Genomic DNA, 26,238 nt, shown 5'->3' with positions numbered 1-26,238 from the left:
GCTCTCCATCCTTAGAAATCTAGAAAATAGGAGCAGGACTAGGGCCTTTAGCCCTCTGAGCCTGCAGGTTACCCAACAAAGCTGACTTGTTTATCATTTTATACGTCTGTAATTTATAACTGCAAGATTAAAAGAATTTAATGATCAAGTAAATAAGATGAAAATAAAATCAGCCACTTCATCTCCCAAAACCACACTCCATAGATAATTGGTAATTGGTCTATTATTGTCACATATTACCAAGATACTGTGAAAAGCTTTTGTTTGCATGCTATCCAGACAGATGATGCCATACATAAGTACATTGAGGTATTCAAACTTAAAACAAAACAGAATGCAGAATATATTGTTACAGTTACAGAGCAAGTGCAGTGCAGGCAGACAGATAAAGTGCAAGGACCATGACGAAGTAGATTGAGAGATCAAGAATTCATCTTTGTCATATAAGAGGTCTGTTCAAGAGTGGGATAGAAGCTGTTCTTGAGCCTGGTGGTACGTGTTCTCAAGCTTTTGTATCTTCTGCTCGATGGAAGGGGGGAGAAGAGAGAATGACCGGGGTGATGCTGCATTTAGTGGACATAATTGGTTGCTATCCTGCCCCGAGTCTATGCCCCCTGGTTCTTGTCTCCCCTACTAAAGGGAGCAACATCCAGGCATCCACCCTGTTCAATGAATAATTATCTTGCCAATAAACACAAAGTCTCCTGTCTAGTGAGCATAAGCCCAACCTTATTCATTGGCTCCTCATTGGACAACCCCATCATCCCTATATCAATGTGGTGAACCTGAAACTTAATGGCAAGTGTAATATTTTTAAGGTAAGAAGACCAAATTTGTACACGGAAGAATGAGGCCTCATCATTAGCCCTGACGATCTCAGCAAGATTTATAAGCCCTTTTGTAATTAGTGCCATTTATCTCCCTAATTGGTTCCTGTTCCTCTGTTTACTTTTACTCTTGAACTAGAACACCTGTAAATCAAATTTTATTAGCTTCTCGCCTGTAAAAGGTATTCTGTCTTTTCATTCTTCTTATCAAAATGTATAACTTCACCTTTCTCTGCATTGTACTCTGCTACCTTGCAGGCAGGAAGGTGGCAAGATACAGGCTGCATTCTCTCCTTGTTTTGTATCTTTTTGTGTCATCACTAAACTCAGATACTCTATCTTTCATCTGTTAAGGTAAATTTTGAATAATTGTGGGTCCTGTACTGATCCCTGTGCTACAGTACTAATAACAGTCTGCCAGTCTGAAAATAAACTGTTAATTCATACTGTTTGCTGCCTTTTAACCAAACTTGTCTATTCTAATATGTTGTTCACCACTGTGAGCTTTCAGTTTATGCAACAACCTTATCATTTGTATAGCATCTTATAAAACCTTTGAAAATCCAGATAAATCCACTGGTTAACCCTTTTCAACCTAATTAATTACTTTCTTTTAGATTTGTCAACCATTTTTCCTTTCTTAAGTTATATAATGACTCAGAAAATCATTATATGATTAAGCAAATTGTCTTGTTAACATAACAAGATGGGTAACAAGACATATCACCCCTCTTCTTATCCAAATCGTTAATATAGATGACAAACAACAATGGGCCCAGCACCGACCCCTGGGGCACACCACTAGTCACAGACCTCCAGTTTGAGAAACAACCTTCCACCATTACCCTCTGCTTTCTACCATCAAGCCAATCGTGTATCCAATTAGCCAGCTCTTTCTGGCAAATGGCACTGGCTTGGATGGGACATCTTGGTTGGCATGGACCAATTGGGCCAAAGGGTCTGTTTCCTTGCTGTATGACTCTACGAACTCTATAAATGAAAATCACAAAAAAATGGCTGGAAATCTGAAACAAAAACAGAAAATACTGGAAATTCTCGGCAGGTCAGGCCATATCTGTGGGAAGTGAAACAAATGTGACCTGTCCAGCCGAGTATTTCCAATACTTTCTGTTTGTATGTCTTCTTAACACATCCCTTATGATGGATTCCAGCATTTTGTCAACAACAAGCAAAGGGCTAGCCCATGGCTATTTCCCTTGCTTTTCTCTCTCCCTATTTCCTAAGTAGTCCTCTCTGTTTAGCCTGTTCCCTGGGATCAAGTATGACTTGGTTCTACTCCAGTTCTGTGAGTTCTTGGGTAGCTAGTGAGACCTGAAAGTCTACCACCACCGAGATGGGAGTCCCTCACCTGATGAGTGGTTGGGTAATAGTGAGCAATTCCATATTAGAGGCATTACATTTGCTTCCTTCCAAGTGGCGGGATTGTTCCAGAATCAAGGGAACTTCAGACAATAGTTACATTGCATCTGCCATCTCTTTTGGAACCCTCCGACGGAGTTTATCAGGTCCAAGGGTTTTGTCTGGTTTTAGTCTCCTTAATTTCTCCAATTCTTTCTCATTAGTGACATTGCACCTTTGTTAAATTCTAGTCTATTTAATATTTCTTCAGCAGTGAAGATGAGTGTGGAACATGTGTTAATGAGTCTGCCATTTATTCAGCTATCCTGTCATTGTCTCTATCTATTTTAGTTTCCTTCTTCCTCAGGGTTCTTTACTTTCCTTCTAGGTCAGTAGCATTTGACTCTGGCTAGTAAAGCAGAGGTTGGATATTTCCGAGTGTGCACAGAGGTTGCACCTGCTCATGAGTGGGAATGAATGGTTGGGGGTGGGGGTTATTGGGGCACCTTTCTAGTGCACAGATTGAGAGGCACAAACCACATCCACAAGCAGAGGCTGTGCAAGAACATGATGCAGTAAGCCTTTGTTTTTATCTGACGCCTCACTTTCACACAACTCCAACTTGCTAACTCATCATAGTCCTTCAGCACAGAAGGTGCCATTCAACTCATCGTGCATGCGAGGACAGGCAGTGGGGGTCAACCAGATGGTGCCTCTTCCCCTGCAGCACTGCAAAGAAACCTTCCCTCTTCAAATAAATATCAAATTTTGAAAATTGTTGTTGAATCTCTCTGCACCACTCTTTCAGACTGCTCATTCCATATCACAACACATTGTGTAAACAAAATACCACACATCTGCAATAGTATTTTTTCCACCTGCTTTAAAAATCTCCTATAGTCACCAGGCCCCTTGCCAATGAAGCCCTTTCTCCTGATTCACTCTGTCAGATCTCTTCATAATTATGAACATCTCGATCAAATTATATGCACACAGAGAATTAAATCATAGAATGTGCTTACTAAAAAGAAATAGACCCATCACTGTACAGATTTGTATCTCTCTGCTGCAAGGCATTTTGGATGTCTTGCTCATCACAGATTCATTATTGTAACTGAGCCACTAGACACGGCTTGCAGTTCAAAACAGTTGCAAAGTAAGTTTGTTTTCAAGGGATTACCCTTGACTTGCTTGCACTATTTAATTTTATTTATTTCAAGCCAGCTTCCAGTTGAAGGAATATGTAATGTCTGCAGGAATTTGAATTTGGCTTCTTTTATGGAGGCATGTTAAATGCATAAAATCAACATGCATTCTTGTCCTCGTGGTGTGTGTGTGGGGGGGGGGAGGGGGGACAGAGAAGGAGGAAGCCTGTGCCTCCGCTGCCACCCCCACCGCCTTGCACATGCATCTGTTGTCCAAGAACAACTTGGAGCTATTGCATTACAAACTAATCAATGTTTGCATGAGGTTGCTTCAAATATACAGGAAGGATATAGGCCATTCAGCCCAACTAATCTCTGCTGGTGTTCATAGTCCATTCGCAACTCCTCCATTTTCCTCTTTAGCCCTCTCTTTCAGTTTGTGTCCATTCCCTTATTTTTCTCGTCTTCTTCTCTGATTACCTGTGGGAAGTAATCAAACTATTTGCCTCATCCTCTTCCTGTGCTAACACATTACACAGTCAAACAATGACTGAGTAAAGAAATTGCTCCTTGTTGGGAGTTATTAGAGTTATGGATCCTAGTTTGGAATTCTCTCACAATTGGGAACGTGGAGGTAGAAAGTGGCTCGTGCTGGATCAGCAACATAGCAGAAGTCGGTCAGTCATTTAAAACTGAGGCATGTAGAAATTTCTTCTGCCAGAGTCATAAAGTAATACAGCACAGAAAACAGGCCCACAGAAACTGGTCTATGCTGACCTGGATGCCCATCTGAGCTAGCCCCATTTGCCCAGGTTTGGCCCATATCCCTCTCAGCCTTTTCTATCCATGTATGTCCAGGTGTCAAGTGTCAGAGGGTAGTGAATCTTTGGAATTGTCTGCCTCGAGGGTGGTGGAGGTTATATCAGTAGATATCTCCACCTTAATAGATAAATATCTGAAAGATCAAGGAATTGAGGGCCATGGGGAACTGTCAAAGAAGAGTTCAAACCGGAATAGATCAACCATGATCATATTGAATGGTGGCGGCAGGCTTGAGGGGACTGGTGGCCTGCTCCTGCTCCTATTTTTTTGTGTGAGTCAATGAATCCAAAGTGAAAACTGAAGATGGGAGAAAACACTTAGCAGGTAAGCTGGCAATTATGGAAAGAGAAAAAGAGTTTAATGTTTCAGGTTGAAGATCCTCTGTCTGAACTGTGAAAGAGAGAATAACAATGTAATATGAAGTTGTAGAGAAGGTTAGAGGAGGGATGAACAAGCCAAAAGGAATATCTGTGATAGGGTGAGGCCAGGATTGCCATAGGGATAAGTTGCAGAGATACTTCATTCAAATGGGTTAATGAGAGTAGTTAGAGAGTGATGGCAAAGAATTGTAATGAGTTGCAAACAGCAGATCAAGGGTACATAGCCAGCAAGTAAGGCTGTCCTAATGGAGTGAGAAAAACTGAGCCAACATCACAGATGTATCACTTATCGCAGCTTATAGTCAGTTCTAATACACACAGAAAAATTGGAGAAATCCAGGCAACAACCTGGTGAACCATTTTTGAGCCCTCTATGATTCATCCACATCCTTTCTATAGTGTGGCGACCACAATTGAGTTGGCTGAAATTGTAGAATTTGGCATTGATTTGAGGAGGGAAGTTTAAAGGAGAGGTGCAGGACATGATTCTTACAATCATCCAGACAGCCAGCACCTCCAAGCCCCCTGCGGACAGTTCAAGTGGACTGCATTGCAGAACAGGACTGAAATTGCCCTTGCGACAGTCTGTCAATCTCTCCCGGCGCCCTGACCCAGAGAGGCTGAAGTATTTGCAGTACCCTTCCCAGTAGTCTGCATGTAGCAGAACATATGCCGTGTACAAGACTTAGCAGCATTGAGGATAATTTGGCTGCAGATCTTGCATGTGGGTGTGGAATTTTAAGTATTGGAACAGCCATGCTGGGTGCAAGATTTTGAATTTCTTGAAGGCCTGCTTGACATATTTAACAGAGGACGTAGGTTTAAGGAGAGAGGGAAAAGATTTAAAAGGGACCTGAGAGGCAACAACTTCACGCAGAGGTGGTCATTATATGGAATGAGCTGCCACAGGAAGTAGTTGAGGCAGGTATAGTAACAACATTTAAAAGACATTTGGACAGATACATGGATAGGAAATGTTTAGAGGGATATAGGCCAAATGTGGGAAAATGGGACGAGCTTAGATGGGCACCTTGGTCGGCGTGGACATAGAAGAAGGCCCGTTTCCGTGCTGTATTACTCAATGGGAGTGCAGCTGAATTTGAACTGGTCAGTGTTGATATAGTCCAGTATTATGCCTTTTCCAGCACATAAGAAAAAGGAGCAGGAGTAAGCCAATCAGTCCCAGTGTGTGCTCCCCCATTCAATAAGGTCCTGGCTAATCCAATCTTAGTCTCAGAATCACTTTCCAGTGCTCTTTACGTACCCTTTCTTTGCCTTGCAGTTTAAATATCTGTCAGCCTCTGCACTAGATATATTGAATGACTCCCCCCCCCCCCCCCACCACCACGACTCTTTGTCACAGTTCCAAAGATTCATATTTCTCTGAGAGAAGAAATTCTCCTCATCTGCGTCTGAATTGGATGACCCCTTATTCTAAAACATCCTCTCAACACCATCCTGTCAATTCCCTTCAGAATCATACCTTCAATAAGATCTTCTCTTATTCTTCTAAACTTGAGCAGGGGACCAATCTGAACAATCTTTTTCTTCATAATTTAAGCTCTTCATCCCAGTAGTTAACCTTGTGAACTTCCCAGCACTGCCTACAATTGAAGTATAATCCTTAAGTACAGAGAACAAAGCTGTACGTAGCATTCCAGCTATGATATTGCTGGTGGAACTCAGTGGGTCATGATGCTGCCTGACCTGCTGAGCTCCTCCAGCTTTTCGTGTGTTGCTCCAGATTCCAGTATCTGCAGTCTTTTGACTTCATGACCTTGCTGGTGCCCTATAAACATATGTTAGAACTTCCCAACTCTTATTCTGCCTGCCCATAAAACCAGAGAAAAGCTACAGCACTGAAGGAGGCTGTTCGGCCGATCATGTCCATGTCAGCTTTACCAGAAGAACTCACCAGTTCCACCCTGGCTCTTTCTCAGTAGCCTTGCAAATGTTTCATCACCAAATATTCACCTAACTCCCTCTTGAAGGCCACAGTGGAACTTGCCTCCACATCTGCAGGCAGTGCATTCCACGTTCCAACCACATGCTATGGTTTAAAGAAAACATTTTTCCTCATGTCACTCTTAAATCTCTTTCCCTTTATTTTACACTTGTGACCTCTTGTCCTCAACTCCTCCACCAAAGGGAACTTCCTCCCACCATCCAGCATGTTCAGATGCCTCATATTTTAACCACTTTATCAGGTTTCCCCTCAACCTTCACTTCACTAGTCCCAGCCCCTCTAATCTATCTGTGTAACTGCAGTCTCTCATCCAAGGAACCACTCTTGAGTAAATATTTTCTGGACTCTCCGTAATGACATCCTTCCTATAATGAGGTGGTCAAAATTCCTCAATCCTTTGGATTACCACTAATCGTGGTATGCCTTTTTCAATTTGATACCACCCTTAACTTCCTTACTTAGTCACAAATGACGCATCCTCCTTGTAGAGTCTTCCTTTCTCACCGGAATTTAACTTTGTTGAGATCTATGAAAAAAAATATCTGCAACTTGGAAGATCAAAAAATGTCAGGAGCACAAGATTAATTGGACAGATCTTCCATAATCTGACAGGATGGTCTGAAAAAAATATGGAATTAAGGTAGGATTAGTGTAAATGGGTGGTTGATAGTCAGCACAGACTTGATGGGCCAGAAGTAACTTGGTAAATTGGTTTATTATTGTCACATGTACCAAGGTACAGTGAAAAACATGTCACATACTGTCCATGCAGATTATTTCATTACAACAGTGCATTGAGGTAGTACAAGGTAAAACAATAACAGAATGCAGAGTAAAGTGTAACAGTTACAGAAAAAGTGCAGTGCAGGTAGACAACAAGGTGCAAGGCCATAACAAGGTAGATTGTGAGATCAAGAGTCCATCTTATTGTACTAGGGGACCATTCAATAGTCTTCTAACAGCAGGACAGGAACTGTCCTTGAGCCTGGTGCTACGTGCTTTCAGGCTTTTGTATCTTCTACCCGATGGGAGGAAGGGGAGAAGAGTCTGTGTCTCTCCCTGACTCTAAGGTGGGTTTCTGTTCTATGACTTTAATTAACCTGATCTCACTCAATTTCCTCTGCCTCCAAAGCCCTTGACCTTTCACGAGTGTCAGTCTGTTTCAGAAATTGTTAAAATTTAAAATGTTTCAACCTCCTTATCTATTTGGATGATTGTTTTTCCCCTTATAGTTGTGCAGTTTGTTCTTGTAATTTATGCAACATCACTGTGGTCTTGACTGTAATTTGTTCGGGCCCTGCACTGAGTTTTTCTATTGCACTTTGTTGCTTTTCCCTGCATTCAGTGTCCTTCAGAAGCGCGTGGATGAAGTAGAAATGTTTCAGAATATCGCCTCTTCAGTGGATTTCTGTGCTATGATTTGTGCTCCCAGACCTGACTCTTGTGCCTTTCCACAGGGAGAAGACAGTTCCCACACCTGTGGCAGCCCCTCCAAAGGATTTTTTTCCCGGAACTTTTACCATCGACCGTCCAGTCCTGTCTCCGCCCCAGTGAGAGTGAAGCAAAGCCCTGGCTCCCCAAAAACAGTGTTCCCTTTTCCCCAAGACTCTTCGCCAAAGTCTCCCCGACGAATGAGCTTCAGTGGCATATTTCGCTCAACATCAAGGGATTCCTCTGGCAGCTCCACCTCTACCTCTCCCGTCTCCATGAAGTTTTTCTCCAGGTCCAGGAAAGGTAAGACATTTATTGGGCACAGACGTTGGAATGGAGAGATGGGTGGTGGCATCACATTCCCTGCCCCTCTCTCTTGCTTTCTCCCACCACGCAGCTTTGCCTCCTTCCCAACTAAATGCACCAGCTCCAGTTTCGTCCAGAATAAGCTCCAATTTTTTTTTTGGTGGAGGTGGGTGATTTCCATTGGTGTTAATGTTCCACACTCTTTATTTTTCCTATCTTTGCTGTCGGTAACTGCTGTCTACTCCTTGTCGCAATGTAACCAGTTTGTGACCTACCACCGGTCTTTCCCTAAAGCCCTGTGAATGTTGTTCAAGAATATTTCCTGCTCCCTTTTGAAAATTACAATAGACTTTTCTTCCATTTCAGTCACTCTGATCCAGTAACGACCCACTGTCCAAATTATTTTTCTGCATCATCCTTACAGTACTTTGGCCAATTTTCTGAAATTTGTCTGTGGTTATCAACCTTTCTATCAGTGTAAACATTTGCCTTATCCTGCTGACACCTAACCCTGAACCGTTCAAACCTCCTTAATAATCTTCTCCGCTCAAAGAGAACAATCCATTTAGTGCCAGAGATAACGGAGGTTGGTTTGCTTCCCGTAGGAAGGTGTGTCTCTGGAATTGTATTGTTCCTTTTCAGCAGTCCTGTAAGATTGTTGATTTCATAATCGTTGCCCTGTAGAAATGGATAACACCTATCCTGGTGTTCATGTGTAATTAGATTGAGTTTGCAAGCAACTGTTGCATGAAAGCAGTATCCATTATTATGATTTCAATATAGTACGTTAGTGAAAAGTTTAACAGATGAGTGATATGAAAGTAAATTGGGGAAATTTTCCAGTGACCTACTGATGAGGGGAGTAACAAGCAGGTAAATTGGGAAATATTTCAGTGAGTTACTGGTGAGGGACAGGTACAACTACTCAGAATCAGACTGGGTTTTGAAGGGTTACTAGAGATGTGCGTACATATACAGAGTGAAGGTGTGCACACACTAGATACTTGCAGACTAAACATGCTATATAAAACCATGCTACAGGCACACTTTGAATGACCACTATATCCCCACACACATTCAACATGTTCATAGTATAAACATACATATTGCATGCATGTTTATAGCTCAGGTGAGTCAGAATGGTATAAGCATACACACATTTTCACTATAAGGATGTGCTAATTGTAAATACATGCACCATGAGCACTTACACATGAACATGCAAACATATATTACTATTACACAAAACACTATCTATGTACAAGGACTTGCAAGTGTGCAGACACACTATTTTCTCCTGTGCCACTGTTACCAGTGGTGGTGAGTATCCCTTAGTGCGTACATTAAATTAATACTGCATGGGAATATCTGTCCTGTGCCACATCCTCCTAGTCTCATTGTAGATTACCAGTCAACCTGAATGAGAAGTTGATATTGGGAATCCACACTTTGTATGCTGTGGCTGAATCTGCACTGTGTGTGTGTGTGTGTGTGTGTGTGTGTGTGTGTTTGTGTGTGTGTTTGTGTGTGTGTGTAAGTAAATAAATCCTAATGATGCTATGGAAAGTAAAGAAAAATACCTGTGTTTAAAAAAAAAGGAATAAGCTTTTGACCTAGAGGTAGGCAATTAACATTTCTTTGAGCTTTGAGGAACTGTGTAGCTTTACACAACTGGCTGTAATCTCTACTTCTCATTCCTGTCTGGGAAAATTGTAGTGCACTTTGTAACAGAGCATTGTTGCACATATTAAAGCACTGTTTTTTATATTTTGCTGTAGGCTTGGGAATTGATGGACTCACTGAGCGCACCACATAGTAGGAACATGGGATTTTCAGATACACAGTTGCTTTTGCAGTTCAGGGGCAGGCCCTGGTTTCCTGTTTGTCACAGACTTGTGTTCTACCACTTGGATATATTGTCAGTGCGCTGAGCAGTTTGTGGCTTGTGACAGTTCTCATTTGTTTATAAAGGAGCTGGATAAGCAATAAAACCAAGTCGGTAAAGAGAGCTAAAATGTAAATCGGCTGTGGTCTGATTGAATGGTGGATAAAGGTTCAAGTGAGTGAATGGCTGACGCCTGAAGTGAATTGACCTCATAGGTGACTCATTTATCTGTTTTGCCAAATGATCAGGCTCTTCCTGATTCCTGATGAACGCTAATGGGTACCTGGAGATATTGTCCTTGTAAGAGGCAATCGCATTATTAATACCCGTTGGAGGTTTTATTACACCTAACGCCATACCCTCTTTGGCCACACTGACGTTCTTCCAATGAGCTCCGAAAATTGTGGATTTGAATGCAGTATTTAAATATATCCATAGCAGGAGAGCTTGTTGGACATAAGGACCTTTATGATAGCAAGTTAGCACAGAGATGAAAACAGTCTATCAACTGGGAGTTGTACTGCTTTGAGGTTCTCTTGCAACATGTTCCTGGAATTGCTAATACTCCATGCAGGACTACATTGAGAAGATTCTCTCTACCAATGGAGCACTGATAGGAATTGGGAGGACCTGCACTCAGAATCATAGAGCAATACAGCACAGAGACAGGCCCTTCGGCCCACAGAGTCCATACTGACCACGGTGCCCACCCATCTAGTCCCAATTTTCTGTATTCGGCTCGTATCCCTCTATGTCCCGCCCCTGCATGTACCTATCCAAATGTTTCTTAAATGATACTATTGTTCCTGCTTCAACCACTTCCTCTGGCAGCTCGTTTCCATATATGTGTGAAAAAGTTACCTCTCGAGTCCCTTTTAAATCTTTCCCCTCTCACCCTAACTATGCCCCCTAGTTTTGGACTCCCCTACTCTGGGGAAAAGACTGCTACCATCCACCTTATCTATGCATCTCATGATTTTATAAACCTCTATAAGGTCACCCCTCATCCTCCTATGTTCCAAGGAATTAAGACCTAGCCTGGCCAACTTCTCCCTGTTAACTCAGGCCCTCTAGTCCTGGCAACATCCTGATAAATCTTCTCTGCACTCTTTCCAGTTTAACCACGTCTTTCCTATAAAAGGGTGACCAAAACTGTTCACAGAACACCAAGTGTGGCCTCACCAACGACTTGTACAACTGCAACATAATGTCCCAACTCCTGTATTCAGTGCCTTGATTGATGGAGGCCAGTGTGCTAAACACCTTTTTCACCACCCTGTCTACCTGTCTCCTTTGTTGAAGTCACATGGAATGATGTCCGAGTCCCCAGCAGTCTTTTTTCCAAGTACTCATCACACAAGATAGACATGTTGGTCCTCCATGTCGATAGTGGACGTGCCTCCTCCGATACACCCTGAACAACTCCTCAGAATCATTCTACCCCTTCCCCCCCCCCCCCCCCCCCATTGACAAAGTTCCACTTTTCTTCCTCTTTCCAAAATGCCAACAAAAGGCCTTTTAAATTTTAACATTCTTTTCATGAATAAACCCTTTGTGAATGTTTGGTAGCTGTCTTGAAAATAGAAGCAGGGCTCTGGAATATCGGAGGTTCTTTTCATCTTTTGCTGACCAGCAAGTCTAAAAAGGGAAGGGTCCTACAAATACATGTCATATCAAGTTCAATTTGGGATATTTTCACAGCCCCGCCTTGGTCCCTAAGTTAAGACACATTCCTTATTTCGAGGCTCTGCAAAAAAAAATTTGGATGGAAAGGAATCTGGCTGTTTTATTAATTCCAGTCACCTCAGTCTGGCTGAGTATTTTGACTTGAATCGTCTGGTCTTGACTCTGCATGGTTGAGTTCAGCATGTTGAAGGCAGTTGCGTGTTTTGGAGGCATTCCTGGATGAAGCCCATGTTTTATTTTTCAGCTTCGGAGAGCTGAGTTTAAGATGTTTAAAATATGGACTGATAAAATGTTTTAATGGAGCAATTTGCCCTAATTAAGACTGGGATCATTTAACATTGCTTCTCTAATGCAAACAGCCTGCCAATTAACAATGTTTAATTAAAACAAGTCACAAGCAGTGGCACCCTTGCCATCATCTTACCTTTTAAAATAGAGGGTCTGCAGTTGTGTACCACTGTTTAATGAGGACCTGAAGCCATTCCAGTGATTCTGTGCTCTGTGGTATAATCATTGCTTTGCGTTTGCTGATCTATTTTAGCGGGGGCTCGTACCATTTGGTTTGTGGCTGTCATCGTAACTGAGAAAATTGTTCTTCCCTTCAAAACAAGGCTTTCTGAAGTATTCATTACATCATTTATAAACCGATGTGGAGCTCCTTTTTAAGGTTGCTAAATCTGAGCCGGCTTCAGATAAAATGAACATTTAGACTGTTTCACAGATGTTTCACAGACCCAAATGGATTACTGATGTCCTTCATGGAAGAGACTCTTTCTCTGCTTGGTCTGGCTTATGTGGAGCTCCAGTTCCACAGTGTGTGGTTGACTCTTAATGCCCTTGGACGATGGAGGATAGACATTCACTGTTTTTACCCTTTCATAATCTTTTGAAATTCATAATATTAAACATCCCTATAATATTCTTGGTTCCAAGGTTAGCTCTTACAAGTTCTTTGGTCTTTCTACATAACTGAAGTCTTGTACCTCCGATATAAACCTAGTGGGGTCTTGAATGCACCTTCTTTATGGTGTGTGGGCTCAGAATTAATCCAGCTTGAGGTCCAACCAGTGATTTTTAAATCCTTTGCAAAACCTACTGACTTCTGTACTCTATATCCCAGTGTATAAACTTACGGTTGCCAATGCATTTTTCTTCTAAACAGCATTGTCAGCTTATCCTGTCACTTTCAAACGATGTGTTGATAAATCCCATCTCTCACCAGCACAGCACCCTGCTTAAAATTATGTTGTTTTGTTTATGTTGTGTCATTTCTTTCTTCTGAGAAGAATCACTTTAGAAATATTAAATTTAATTAAATTTAATCGTTCATCTACTTATCGGCTTCACTTGTCTTCTTGACATCTGTTACTGTCCTCCTTGTGTCTGTTGTGTGTGGTACCATGGAGGGATCTGGTGAGGAGCACTCCAAGGGCCTTCTGGAGAAGGAACCATAAACCATAGAACCATACAGCACAAAACAGGCCCTTCGGCCCACCATGTTGTGCCGTCCATCAAACCACCCTCGGTGTGAGGTCCTCAGCATGTGCCCTGACCTTTTCACGTCGATACAAGTGCTGCAATGGTTCAACTGTAGGTTTCCTCAGTTCCCTCAGTTACCCAGCTGGGTACCACCAAAGTGCACTGCAATAATTAGGGAGTACAGGAGCACTCTTAAATGATGCAGAGTGCAAGTACATTGCCCCATGCACCTGTAATGCAATGACCTTTTGGAGAGTGCCTCATAATCCTATGATGCAGTACCTCATGACTTTGTAATGTAGAGACCTTTTGGGCCATGCCCTTGAACTTTTAATGTTGTGAACTTTGGGCAGTACCCCATGAACCTGAAAATTGGTGACCTCTTGGCTTTGCCCCATTAGGCTTCAAATCAGTGATCATTTGGCCAACTCCTTCAGCTTGTGACCATTGGGATTTTCCTTGAGCTTATGGTGGAGTGACCACTGGGATTGCTGCTTGAGTCTGCATTGAAGTAATTATTGTTTAGTGTTAGCTATAGGGTGATACCTGATATGTACAACACTTACCATGATGTAGTTGGAAAAGACAATTCTTCCAGGCTGTGGAAAAAAGATCAGGTGAATGAGACTATTCTGGATAATTGGAGACTCAAGGGACTGCAGATGCTGGAATCTGGAGCAATGAACAATCTGCTGGAAGAACTCAGCGGGTCGAGCAGCATCTGTGGGAGGAAAGGAATTGTCGACATTTCAGGTTGAAGCTCTGCATCAGGACTAAGAGCGGAGAAGGGAGATAGCTGGTGTAAAGAGAGAGGGAATGGTGAGGAGGATGTGGATAATTCTCTTTCAAAGAACTGGCATGAGCATATTTGGCTAAATGGCTGGCTCTCGTGCTGTCAGATTTGATCATGTATCGACGCAGCAGTGAGTTGCTTCTCCACAAAGTGCTTTTCCAAATTTTAACTCGATGTGAAACCCTGCCTTGTGTCTTTGGCGGTTGTCATGGAGCAGCAAGTAGGTGTGGAACAGGGGGAGAGAAGGTAAGGTCCTTGAGGGATCCCAGGTATAACAGCACAAGGGCAAGAAGGGAAACCATGGCAGGACATCCTGTGGCTACGACTTGACAGAGAACAATGGAAGCTGGTGGGTGTGGTCTCATGGAGCTGAATCAGGTGAGGTGTTAGAGGACGACAGTGGCCAACCACGTCAAAACCTGTGGCCACGTCAGGAATGATGACTCAGCAAAATGCTTCTTGGTTGTGCCTCCTTTTACCTGAAGAAAGAGGATACAATAACACTGGAGGCAGGTCCACAGGAGGTTCACCAGGTTAATTCCTGGGATAAGAGGGAAGAAGTTGAGATGTTGCCACTTGTGGGAGAGTCGCAAACAAGGGTACGTGTCTACAAAATACGGCGCTGCTTATTTAAAACTGAGGTACGTAGAAGTTTCTTCTCCAAAGAGTGGATAATTGATGTATAATTTATACTTTTCTTCTGAATGTTGTGTATCTGATGCTATATGCCTGTGATGCTACTGCAAATAAGCTTTTCATTGGTATTGGTTTATTATTGCTACTTGTACCGAGGTACAGTGAAAAACTTGTCTTGCATACCGTTCGTACAGATCAATTCATTACACAGTGCATTGAGGTAGTACATGGTTAAAAACAATAACACAATACAGTGTAAAGTGTCACAGCTACAGGGAAGTGCACTGCAGGTAGACAATAAGGTGCAAGGTCATAACAAGGTAGATTTTGAGGTCAAGAGTCCATCTCATCGTATGAGGGAACCGTTCAATAATCTTATCACCGTGGGATAGAAGCTGTCCTTGAGCCTGGTGGTACGTGCCCTCAGGCTCCTGTATCTTCTGCCTGATGGGAGGTGGGGAGAAGAGAGAATGACCCGGGTGGGTGGGTCATTTCACCTGTGCATAAAAGTACTTGTGCATATGTCAATAAACTCAACTTTGACTTTGAATCTCTGCAATTCTCTGCCCCCGAGGGGTGGTGGAGGCCAGATCATTAGATACATTTAAGGTGGAAATCGATAAATATTTGAAAGACCGAGGAATTGAGGATTCTGTGGAACTGGCACAGAAGAGGAGTTGAGACCAGTATAGGTCAGCCAAGATCGTGTTGAATGGTGGGGCAGGCTTGAGGGGCCAAGTGGCCGACTCCTGCTCCTGTTTTCTTATTTTCATTGAAGCACATAAAATTCCTAGAAGGCTCAACAGGGTCGATACAAGATGTTTCTATTGACTAGGGAGTCTTGAACTTGAGGTCACAGTTTCAAAATAAGAGGTAGGCCATTCAGGAGTGAAATGAGAAATGTGTTCACTGAGAATTCTTAGGAGTTCGTTACTCTGGAGGGCTGTGGAGGCTCAATCATTGATTGTGTTCAAAACAGAGATGCATTTCTGAATACTAAAAGAATCGAGGTATATGAGGATTGGGCAGGAAAATAGTATTAGGTAGAAGATCGGCATAACCTTGTTGAGTGCAAAGCAGGCCCGAGGGACTGAATGGCCTACTCGTGATTCTATTTATCTTCTTATTCTTCTGAACGCTGGAGAGTAATTGGTTTATTATTGTCGTAAGTACCGAGATACAATGGAAAAACTTTGTTTTGCATGCCATCCACACAGATCATTTCATCACATCAGTAGATTGAGGTAGTACAAGCGTAAAGCAATAACAGAGTGCAGAATAAAGTGTTACAGTTTCAGAGAAAGTGCAGTGCAGGCAGGCAATAAAGTGCAAGGGCCATGACGAGGTAGATTGTGAGGTCAAGAGTTCATCTTTATCGTACAAGAGGTCTGTTCAGTGGTCTTACAAAAGCGGGATGGAACTGTCCTTGAGTCTGGTGGTACAGGTTTTCAAGCTTTTGTATCTTCTGCCTGATGTGAAGGAGGAGAAGAAAGAATGTCCAGGGTAGGAGGGGTTGTGATTATATTGGCTGCTTTCCTGAGGCAGCAGGAAGTGTAGACAGAGTCTATGGAGGGGAGGCTGGTTTTCATGATGGATTGAGCTGTGTCCACAACTCTCTGCAGTTTCATGCAGTCCTGGGCAGAGTAGTTGTCATACCAAGCTGTGGTGCATCTGGATAGGATGTTTTCTATGGTGCATCTGTAAAAATTGGTGAGGGTCAATGCAGACATGCCAAATTTCCTCAGCCTTCTGAGGAAGTCAAAGTGCTGGTGAGCTTTCTTGGCCAAAGCATCTATGTGGTTGGATAAGGACAAGCTGTTGGTGATGTTTACACATAGGAACTTGAAGTTCTCAACCATCTCCACCTCAGCACCATTGATACATACAGGGGTGTGTGCTCTGCCCCACTTACTGAAGTCATTGACCAGCTCTTTTGTTTTGCTGACAGTGAAGAAAAGGTTGTTGTCATGACACCATGTTACTAAGGCTCTCTATCTCCTTCCTGTACTCCGTCTCATCGTTATCTGAGATCTGGCTCACTATGGTGGTGTCATCTGCAAACTTGTAGATAGAGTTAGAGCAGAATCTGGCCACGCAGTCATGAGTGTCTAGGGAGAAAAGTAGGTGGCTGAGGACACAGCCTTGCGGGGTACCAGTGTTGAGGATAATCATGGCGGATTTGTTGTTGCCTATGCTTACTGATTGTCATCTGTTGGTCAGGAAGTCAAGGATCCAGATGTAAAGGGTGATGTTGAGTCCCAGGTCGAGGAATTTGGAGATGAGTTTGTTTGGAATTATGGTATTTACCCCTCCTCACAGGACAAACCCCATCATCCCAGGAATCAATCTGGTGAACATTTGCTGCACACCTTCTATTGTGAATATATCCTTCCTTAGATAGGGAGAACACACCGGTAAACAATGTTCCGATATGCTCTCAGCAGGGTCCTTCTCAGTTTCAGGAAATGTCTCAACTTGTGCACTCAAATCCTTTTTCAATTGCAGCCAAAATATGGTTTGCTTTTCTAATTGCTTGCTAGTTATCCCTACATATTAACTTTCATTGATTTGTGCACAAGGACACCTATTCTCTCTGAATACCAACAATTGTTAATCAAAATGGACTCCAGGATTTTTGGGGTGGAAAGCCAGTATTGTTGTGGCATCTTATAGGTCTGAATAAAGATTAAAAACACTACTAAATGCTTGAAGTGGACAGTCTGGTCCAATAGCACATGAGGGAGTGTTAGGCAGAAAAAGGTGGTGTAGTTGGAGATTGGGCAACCTGTTAATACTGGAATGCCCGAGGTCTCCTGATTGCTGTGTGCTTTATGAATTTCTTTCAAGCATAGAAGAAACAATGCATTTTTTTCGGTGATTCAGAGGATGTGGACATTTTCTGGCAGTTCAGCATTTGTTGTCCATCCTTAATTGCTCTTGACCTCTCTTGCTTGGAAGGCCATTTGAAGGAGTTGTTAAGAGTCAGATATAGGCAAGGTAAGGATGGCAGGTTTCTATCTCTGTCGGACACAAGTGAACCGGTTGTGTTTATTACAACAGTTCAGTAGTTTCATGAACACCATTCGTTTGTATTCCAGATGTATTTAAAGTCTCCATTTCTGAATCAATGACGAGGGGTTCTGGATACTTGTTCAGTAATGCAGCCATTACCCTGGTGTTGCATCTTTCATGGCTTCAGGACATTCCAAAAATCACTTTAAAGTCAAATATTGAAAATATTAGATAGGGAACAAGGCAGCCAATTTGCACAAAGCAACTTCCCAAGACTAAGAATAGGTTAATGTAGAGTCAGAGTCATACAGCACGGAAACAGGCCCTTCGGTCCAACTCATCCATGCTGACCAAGATGCCCATCCAAGCTAGTCCCATTTACCTGTGTTTGGTCCATATCCCCGTAAATCTTTCCTAACTATGCACTTGTCCAAGTCTCTTTTAAATGTTATTGTACCTGCCTTAACCGCTTCTTCTGGCAGATCGTTCCATATACGCACGACCCTCTGCGTGAAGAAGTTACCTCTCCGGTCCTTTTTTAAATCTTTCCTGTCTCACCTTAAACCTTGGCTCTCCAGTTTTTGGTTCCCTTTCCCGAGGAAAAAGGCTAATTATGTAAGTTGTGTATAATTTATGATAATTTAAGTTTATGTTAATTCATGTTTGTCATATTTTGCTGCTGCGAAAAGCTAATTTTCATGGCATTTATACCCTGGGTATGTATGTCCATGATGATAAACTTGAACTTGAAGACTGTGTGCAGTTGGAACATTTATAGGTACTTGATGAGGGATAACTGTGTCTACTTGAGAGGGCCACCAGGTTAAGGCCTCAGAGATGTCTCATGCGAAAGGCGCACCTCTGTCAGTGCTGTGGTTTCTTGGTACTACATCAGGAGAGTCAGACCAGCTGTTGAGTTCCGGTGTCTGGAGAGATGAGGAACCACAACCTGACTCAGAATTGTGAGAGCCACCCACTGAACCACAGCTAATGCTTCAGCCAAATAAATTGTTCTGCCTCGCATGCTGCAGAGAAAGTGAATGTCTCTGTTGCAAAAATTTTTTTGGTCTTTTTTTAGTTAGCTATCACCACTAGGGAGTTCCTCGGACTGAATATTTCAAACGTTACTCTGTAGGAGGTAAAGAGGATCATTAGAGTCAAAGGCAACTAGAAAATGCATTTTGATGCGAGGTTTCAACTTGAAACATCAACAATTCCTTTCCTCCCACAGATGCTGCTCGACCCGCTGAGTTTCTCCAGCAGATTGTTTGTTGCTCTAGAAAAAGCACCAATAAAAATCATCAAACTCTTGTTGCAAGATAACAGCTCCATACTTCACTCTCGACTCCTGTGCTCTCTTCGCTCTGTTTACCTGTGTAGGGGAGATTGCTGTTCCTCTTCCCATAGATGCAGCCTGACCTGCTGATTAATTTTGGCATTTTCTGTCTTTATTTAATCAGTGACTTATAGGCCAGACTGAATAAAGATGCCAAGTTTCCTTCCTGTAAGGACATTAGTGGACCAGAGGAGTTTATACCACGGTGGTTTCACATTCACCTTTCTCCTAGAGGCTGGTGAATCTCTGGCATTCTGTATGCTGGAGAGCTATCAGATCTGGATCATTAGAAGTATTTAACGAGGGGATAGATCATTCAGGGTTATGGGAAACTGGCAGACAAGAGGAGTTCAAATCAGCCTTGATCATATTGAATAGTGGGGCAGCCGTAAGGTCCAGGTAGCCTTCTCCTGCTCCTATTTTCTTGTGTTTATAGTCATACAGCATGGAAACAGGCCCAACTGGTCCATGCCGACCAAGATTTTCATCTAAGTCCCATTTACCTACCTTTGGCCCATATCCCTCTAAGCCTTTCCTGTCCATGTACCTGTCCAAGTACCTTTTAAATGTTTTTATTGTACCTGCCTCAACTACTTCCTCTGGCAGCTCATTCCATCTAGTGACCACCCTCTGGGTGAAAAAGTTGCCCCTCAGGTTCCTATTAAATCTCTCCCCCTTAAACCTATGCCCCCTAGTTCTTGATTCCCCAACGCTTAGAAAAAGACCAGGTGCATTGACCCTATATATGCCCCTCATAATTTTATACACTTGCTTTTGTCATCTTGTTCTTGTTATACATGTATTCTTGTACTAACTTTTCATTCAGATGTATTTACCTACATGATGGAATTTGAAAATCCTCAGATCAACATTCTGGATACATCCAGAAAGCTAACCACTCTACCACCATGACAGTGTTGGGTGATGGCTTGAAGCCACTGGAGAAAACTGGGTGAGTCATCAGGCTTAACAGCTCATGAAGTTGCCCATCAGGACATGCTTGTTTGCCAGACAAAAATTCTGCCTTTCCAGAACTCTGGTTAGGCCGCATTTAGAGTATTGCGTGCAATTCTGGTCACCTCACCATAGGAAGAATATTGAGGCTTTAGAGAGGGTGCAGAGGAGGTTTACCAGGCTGCTGCCTGGATTAGAGGGCATGTGCTATCAGGAGAGGCTGGACAAACTTGGGCTCTTTTCTCTGAAGCAGTGGATGCTGAGGGGTGATCTGTTGGAAGTGTATAAAATTATGAGGGGCATAGATGGAGTGGGCAAGCAATATCTTTTTCCCATTATTGAGTGATCCAATACCAGAGGGCATGCATTTAAGGTGAGAGGGGGTAGGTTCAGAAGAGACATAAGGGGTAAATTTTTTACTCAGAGAGTGGTGGATGACTGGACTGCTTTGCCTGGGTGGAGGCAAATTCATTGGGGGCTTTTAAGAGGGGCTTGGATGCGCAGATGAATGAGAGGAAAATGGAATGATATGGGCATTCTGTAGGTAGGAGGGATTAGCTATGTCGGCACAACATTGTGGGCCAAAGGGCCTGTTCTGTGCAGTACTGTTCTATGTTCTAAATAGCGGGAGAAGAGGGGTTTAAACCAAAGAGCCAGTTGTATCCCAGACACACATTGACATCGAGCTCAATGCTGCAACGATGATTTAAGGGAAGAGGAAGTATCCACAGCCACAAGACTTCTTCACTTCCTCAGTGCAAAAACAAAAGGCCTTTGGTTTGTTGTTTTGCTTTTTTTTTTCGCTAGTGCTTGAGCTTGTTTTTGCATGTTTGATACTGTTCACAGAGTGACCAATGAAGATCGGCACAATTGAGCAACTCTTAAAGGATCACAAATCTAGACGTAACCAGAAAATGCTGGAAAAACTCAGCAATTCAGGCAGCACCTGTGGAAAGAGAAACAGTCAGATTCTAATGAGGGGTCACAGATCCAAAATGTTTGACTGTTTCTCTTTTTACAGATGCTGCTTGACCTGCTGAGTTCTTCCAGCATTTCCTGCTTTTACTTCAGATTTCCAGCATCAAATTCTTTAGTTTCATAAATTTGAGACACACAAATTTGAGGGCTATGGGCCAAACGCAGGCAGAAGGGACTAGCTTGCTGGGCAACACAGTCGGCATGGACAGGTTGGGCCAAAGGGCCTGTTTCCGTGCTGTATGACTTTATGAACCTCACCTGTGTATTGTGGCACAGCTTTGCCTCACAGCTCCAGTGACCCAGGTTCTCTCCTGACCTTGGGTGCTGCCTGTGTGACCCCCATGGGTTCCCTCAGTGTGCTCTGGTTTCCTTCCACATCACATAGACCTGTTGGAAGGTAAATTGCCTGTAGGTGTGTGGGTGAGTGGTAGAATCTCGGATGGAGTTGATGGGAATGTGGGGAGAATAAAGTAGGATGAGCATAGGATTAGTGCAAGTGGATGTTCAATGGTCAGTGTGATTCTGTACGATTGTGGGGAGGAGTCTTATAACATGTGAAGGGGTTGATAATGTACATAGTGGGATCATTCTACTGGAGTGTGTGTGTGTGAGAGAGAGAGAGAGGCTCTGTAGATTAATTACTACAATACCACCCACACTAAAGTTATAATAAAACAATGCTGTTTTATTGCACAACAGTGTAAGACCTAAAGACAAAATTACTGTAAGTGACAAAATTAAATAAATAGTGCAAAAGAGGAATAATGAGGTTGGGTTCATGGAAGGTTCGGTAATCTGATTCATTAGATGAGATGGAATTATTTCTGGTGGCTCATGGATGGTATTCAGGAGATACAACTGTGAGGCCGTTGACAGAAGGGCTGGAGACGCAGTAAGGATTTCTATGTAGTGAGCTGTATTTTAAATACACTGATGGGATGGTGGTGGCCCCTCACTTTTGGGTAATATTGACATGAATATGGTTCAATGTTAATTATGTCTTTTTTATAAACCAAAATTGCAATCTCAGAATCATGCACAACTCTGTTTTATTCTCTCAGAAGGTGAGTGTTGACAGTGGAACAATGTATTCTCCCTCATGGTTCTGTCTAATTCCCCTTCAATGGCACTCATTGACTGTTCCCTCTGGTCCTACAGCTACTGAATTCCAGATCATAACTACCGTCTGAGTATTAACATTTTTTCCTTGTTTACCTATTAGCATCTTTTACCCAAATTTTTAAAATTTGGTCCTTGAACCACCACAGATGAGAACAGTTTCTTTCAACCTACCCTATTTGAATCAGTCGCAATCTTACACACTTTCATCAATCTTCTTTGTTCCAAGGAGAACAACCCCAACTTCTCCAGTTCAATCTTTTAGCTGAAATCCTCCTTTCCTGGAACCATTGCGAGAAATCTTTCCTGCCAATCTCTCGGAGCTTCATGTCCTTGCTAGAATTAGGTGACTTTTTGTCTAGCAAGAACAAGGTTAATTATCTCAATGACACGTTGGTCAGACTTAGTCCAAGTGGAATAAAGGTAGTGGTGTCATTGAAAAAACAAAAGCCTATTAGCTAGAAGTTTGTTCTTTTGTATTTTTGGAAAACAAGTTTCTGAAGCAGAGTTTGGTACTTTGCAGTTTTAGCGCAAGCAATTGAAGGTGAATATGAAGGCGAATTCCAATTGTAGGTGAATTTCTGCTCCATCCGCCCCTATTTCATCTAGAATTGCCATTGATAAAGAAGGGATTTGTGCTGGGATCATTTTTTAAAAATTTGTTGACAGGTTTAGCAAAAATGCTAAGGTAAGCATTGAGTTTTTTGTGCAAGTTTTCAAAAGATTACACCGGATGTACAGCTCAGAATGGGCATTATGTGCAACCAAGCTCCATTCAGTGGAGACACAAGAGACTGCAGATGCTGGGATCTGGAGCAACAAACAGTCTGCTGGAGGAACTCAGCGGGTTGAGCAGCATCTGTGGGAGGAAATCTGTGGCATAGAGTCATTGAGTAATACAGCACTGAAACAGGCCCTTTGGCCCATCTGGTCCTTGCCAACCAAGATTCCCATCTAGTTGCCCACATTTGGTCCATAACCCTCTAAACCTTGCCTATGTACCTGTCCAAGTTTCCTTTTAAGTGTTGTTAATAGTACCTTTTAAATGTACTATTTAAGTTGTTAATGCTGGCATCAATGCAGTCTTTCTGAGGCAGGGTTTCGACCCAAAACGTCGACAATTCCTTTCCTCCCACAGATGCTGCTCGACCCTCTGAGTTCCTTCAGGTTGTTTGTTGCTCCATATTCCATGCTGCTCCCCTCTTTCTACATCCAGGTCTACTAGTGTCACCCCCCCCCCCCCCCCCCCCCGCCCCCATCCTCTGCTTCCTCAAATCTTGTCCGGCCTTCCCTTAAGTGCATTCCTCCACTCTAATCATTTCAACCTCCCTGTGGTTGTGAGTTCCACATTCTCCTCACTACTTTTTGGATAAAGAGTGGAAAAACAAGGGACTTGTCACACCCCACTACCATCTCCTGCAGCTGCCTCCCCACCCATGTCTCTTTGGAGTGTCTTGATGTTAGGAAAAGCATTGGATAAGTCCTTTATGTCTCAATTTTGATTCAAAGACAGATTGTGTTTAATAGTTTCTCCCAAAGAACATCCTCGAAGCCTTCAGCTGAAAGCAGAATTAATTAGAATTATTTCTCGAAGCTTGATTGACAGGACAACCATTTCCTGTACAACAAGATTCCAAGAGTATTGGTTTTATGAATTCAGTTTCCAGGATCTGGCTGTCACAGTCAAGGCTGGTGTTTATTGCCCTTTCCTAATTGCTCGTGAGAAGGTAGTGGTGAGCTGCTTTCTTGAACCGCTGCAGTTGTTCTGGTGAAGGTGCTCCCACAGTGCTGTTGGGCAGGCCGTTCCAGGACTGAGACCCAGTGCAACAATGATGGTATGGTGATATATTCCCAAGTCAGAATGGATAGGAAAGGTTTAGGGAGATGTGAGCCAAGTGGGACTAGCTTAGATGGGAATCTTGGTCGGCATGGACCAGTTGGGCCGAAGGGCCTGTTTCCATGCTGTATGACTCGATGGTGTGTGGCCTGAAGGGAGATCTGCATGTGGTGGTGTTCCCATGCGCCTGCTGCCCTTGTCCTCCTTGGTGACTGAAGTCAAGGGTTTTGGGGGGAGAGGGGTGGGGGGTGATTGGCAAGTAATTGCCATGAATTTTGTAGCTGGCACACATTGTGCCAGTGGTGGAGGGAATGAATGTTTAAGGTGTGGAAGTCCTGGAGAGTGTTAGCTTTCTTGAGAGTTGTGGGAGCTACATTCACCCAGGCAAGTGGAGAGTGATCCATCACGGTCCTGGCTTGTGTCTAGAGAGGCCTTGGGGTGTCAGGAGGTGAGTCTGTCACTGCAGGATACATGGCTCGTAGCCGCAGAATTTATGCAGCCAGTCCAGTTGAGTTTCTGGTTGAATAGGGATGTTGGTGTAGATTATTAACGGATGGATGAATGGATTTATCTCAGCTGAACCAAATCATCAGCAGTAACAGAAGCTAAAAGAAAAAAGTTAATCTGTTGGTAGACTCCGGCTATAATTTTACCCTTTCACTCCATGGCATTAAAACTGAATTTCAATAAGGATTTTTCAGTAGTTTTCACTTTGGAATGCCTAGCCTATTGAACAAGTTTTAAGAAGTTTTGGATTGGGCTGGGGTGGGGTTGGTAGGGAAAGAAAAAAAACACAAAATCTACAGTCACTGGGAAAGGGGAATAGCCTTTTGGTATCTGCAGTGCCTTTATGCCCCCTTGTGGTCATGGTGATTAAAATTGGATTGAAAGTTTTACTACGTAATTTCACCTATTAGTTTGCAATGGTGTAAAGAGAGTTGTAAATTAAAAAGTGCAAAGAAAAAGGCAAACAGGACATATGGAGACTGTTTTGTAACTAATCGCTTATTTTCAAGATGTGGGGCGTCTGGCAAGGTTGGAAATCACACATCTCCAACCATGCCAACTGAGCTATCTCAGGATCAGAATCATTATCACTGACTTGTATGACGTGAAATTTGTTGTATTGCAGCAGCAGTACAGTGCAAAGACATAAAAAGTACTATAAATTACAAAATAAATAGTGGAAAAAAAAGGAATAACAAGTTAGTGTTCATGGGTTCATGGACTGTTCAGAAAACTGATGGTGGAGGGGAAGAAGCTGTTCCTAAAACGTTGGGTATGGGTCTTCAGGCTCCTGTACCTCTTCCCTGATGGTAGTAATGAGAAGAGGACATGTCCTGGCTGGTGAGGGTCCTTAGTGATGGATGCCGCCGCCTTGAGGCACCGTCTCTTGAAGGTATCCACGATGGTGGGGAGGGTTGTGCCCGTGATGGAGCTGGCTGAGTCTACAACCCTCTGCAGCCTCTTGCGATCTTCTTGAATCACTGCAGCCCTGGTGAAGGTGCTGCTGGGGAGGGATTTCCAGAATTTATATCCATGCGACGATGAAGGACTAGCTGTATATTTCCAAGTCAAGATAGGGTGTAACTTGGAAAGGAGTCTGCTGATGGTGGTGTTCCACTGTACCACTTGCTCTTCAGTTAAATTAGTAAATTAGTTTATTATTGTCACATTGGTATTGGCATTGGTTTATTATTGTCACTTGTACCAAGGTACAGTGGAAAAACTTGCATACAGTTCGTACGGATCAATTCATTACACAGTGCATTGAGGTAATACAGAGTGCACTGAGTAGCACAGAGTGCATTGAGTTAATACAGGGTAGAAACAATAACAGAATACAGAGTAAAGTGTCACAGCTACAGAGAAAGTGCAGTGCAGGTAGACAATAAGGTGCAAGGTCAAACAAGGTTGATTGTGAGGTCAAGAGCCCATTTTATCGTATAAGGGAACTGTTCAATAATCTTAACACAGTGGGATAGAAGCTGCCTTTGAGCCTGTTGGTATGTGCCCTCAGGCTCCTGTATCTTCTGCCTGATGGAAGAGGAGAGAAGAGAGAATGACCTGGGTGGGTGGGGTCTTTGATTATGCTGGCTGCTTCACCAAGGCAGCAAGAGGTACATCAAGAGTCCATGGAGGGGAGGCTGGTGTCCATAATGCTCCGTGCTGTGTGCACAACTCTCTGCAGTTTCTTGCAGTCCTGGGCAGAGCAGTTACCATACCAAGCCGTGATGCATCCAGATAGGATGCTTTCTATGACGCATCGATAAAAGTTGGTGAGTGT

At 43.0% G+C, this 26,238-nt stretch overlaps 1 protein-coding gene across 3 annotated transcripts in view; it reads left to right on the top strand.

The window, feature by feature from the left end:
* LOC127571043 (5'-AMP-activated protein kinase subunit gamma-2-like) overlaps nucleotides 1–26,238 on the top strand; it is a 388,107-nt gene that overhangs the window by 162,637 nt on the left and 199,232 nt on the right. For all 3 annotated transcript variants that reach the window (XM_052017046.1, XM_052017048.1, XM_052017047.1), the window contains exon 3: nucleotides 7,957–8,233. In XM_052017046.1, the coding sequence (XP_051873006.1) occupies nucleotides 7,957–8,233 (277 nt within the window). The remainder of the gene's footprint in view (nucleotides 1–7,956; nucleotides 8,234–26,238) is intronic.

The sequence above is a fragment of the Pristis pectinata genome, chromosome 5 (assembly GCF_009764475.1).
Source record: "Pristis pectinata isolate sPriPec2 chromosome 5, sPriPec2.1.pri, whole genome shotgun sequence".
Classification (NCBI taxonomy): domain Eukaryota; kingdom Metazoa; phylum Chordata; class Chondrichthyes; order Rhinopristiformes; family Pristidae; genus Pristis; species Pristis pectinata.
Note: the sequence above shows the minus strand (reverse complement) of the source record. Positions and strands in the feature narration are given on the sequence as shown.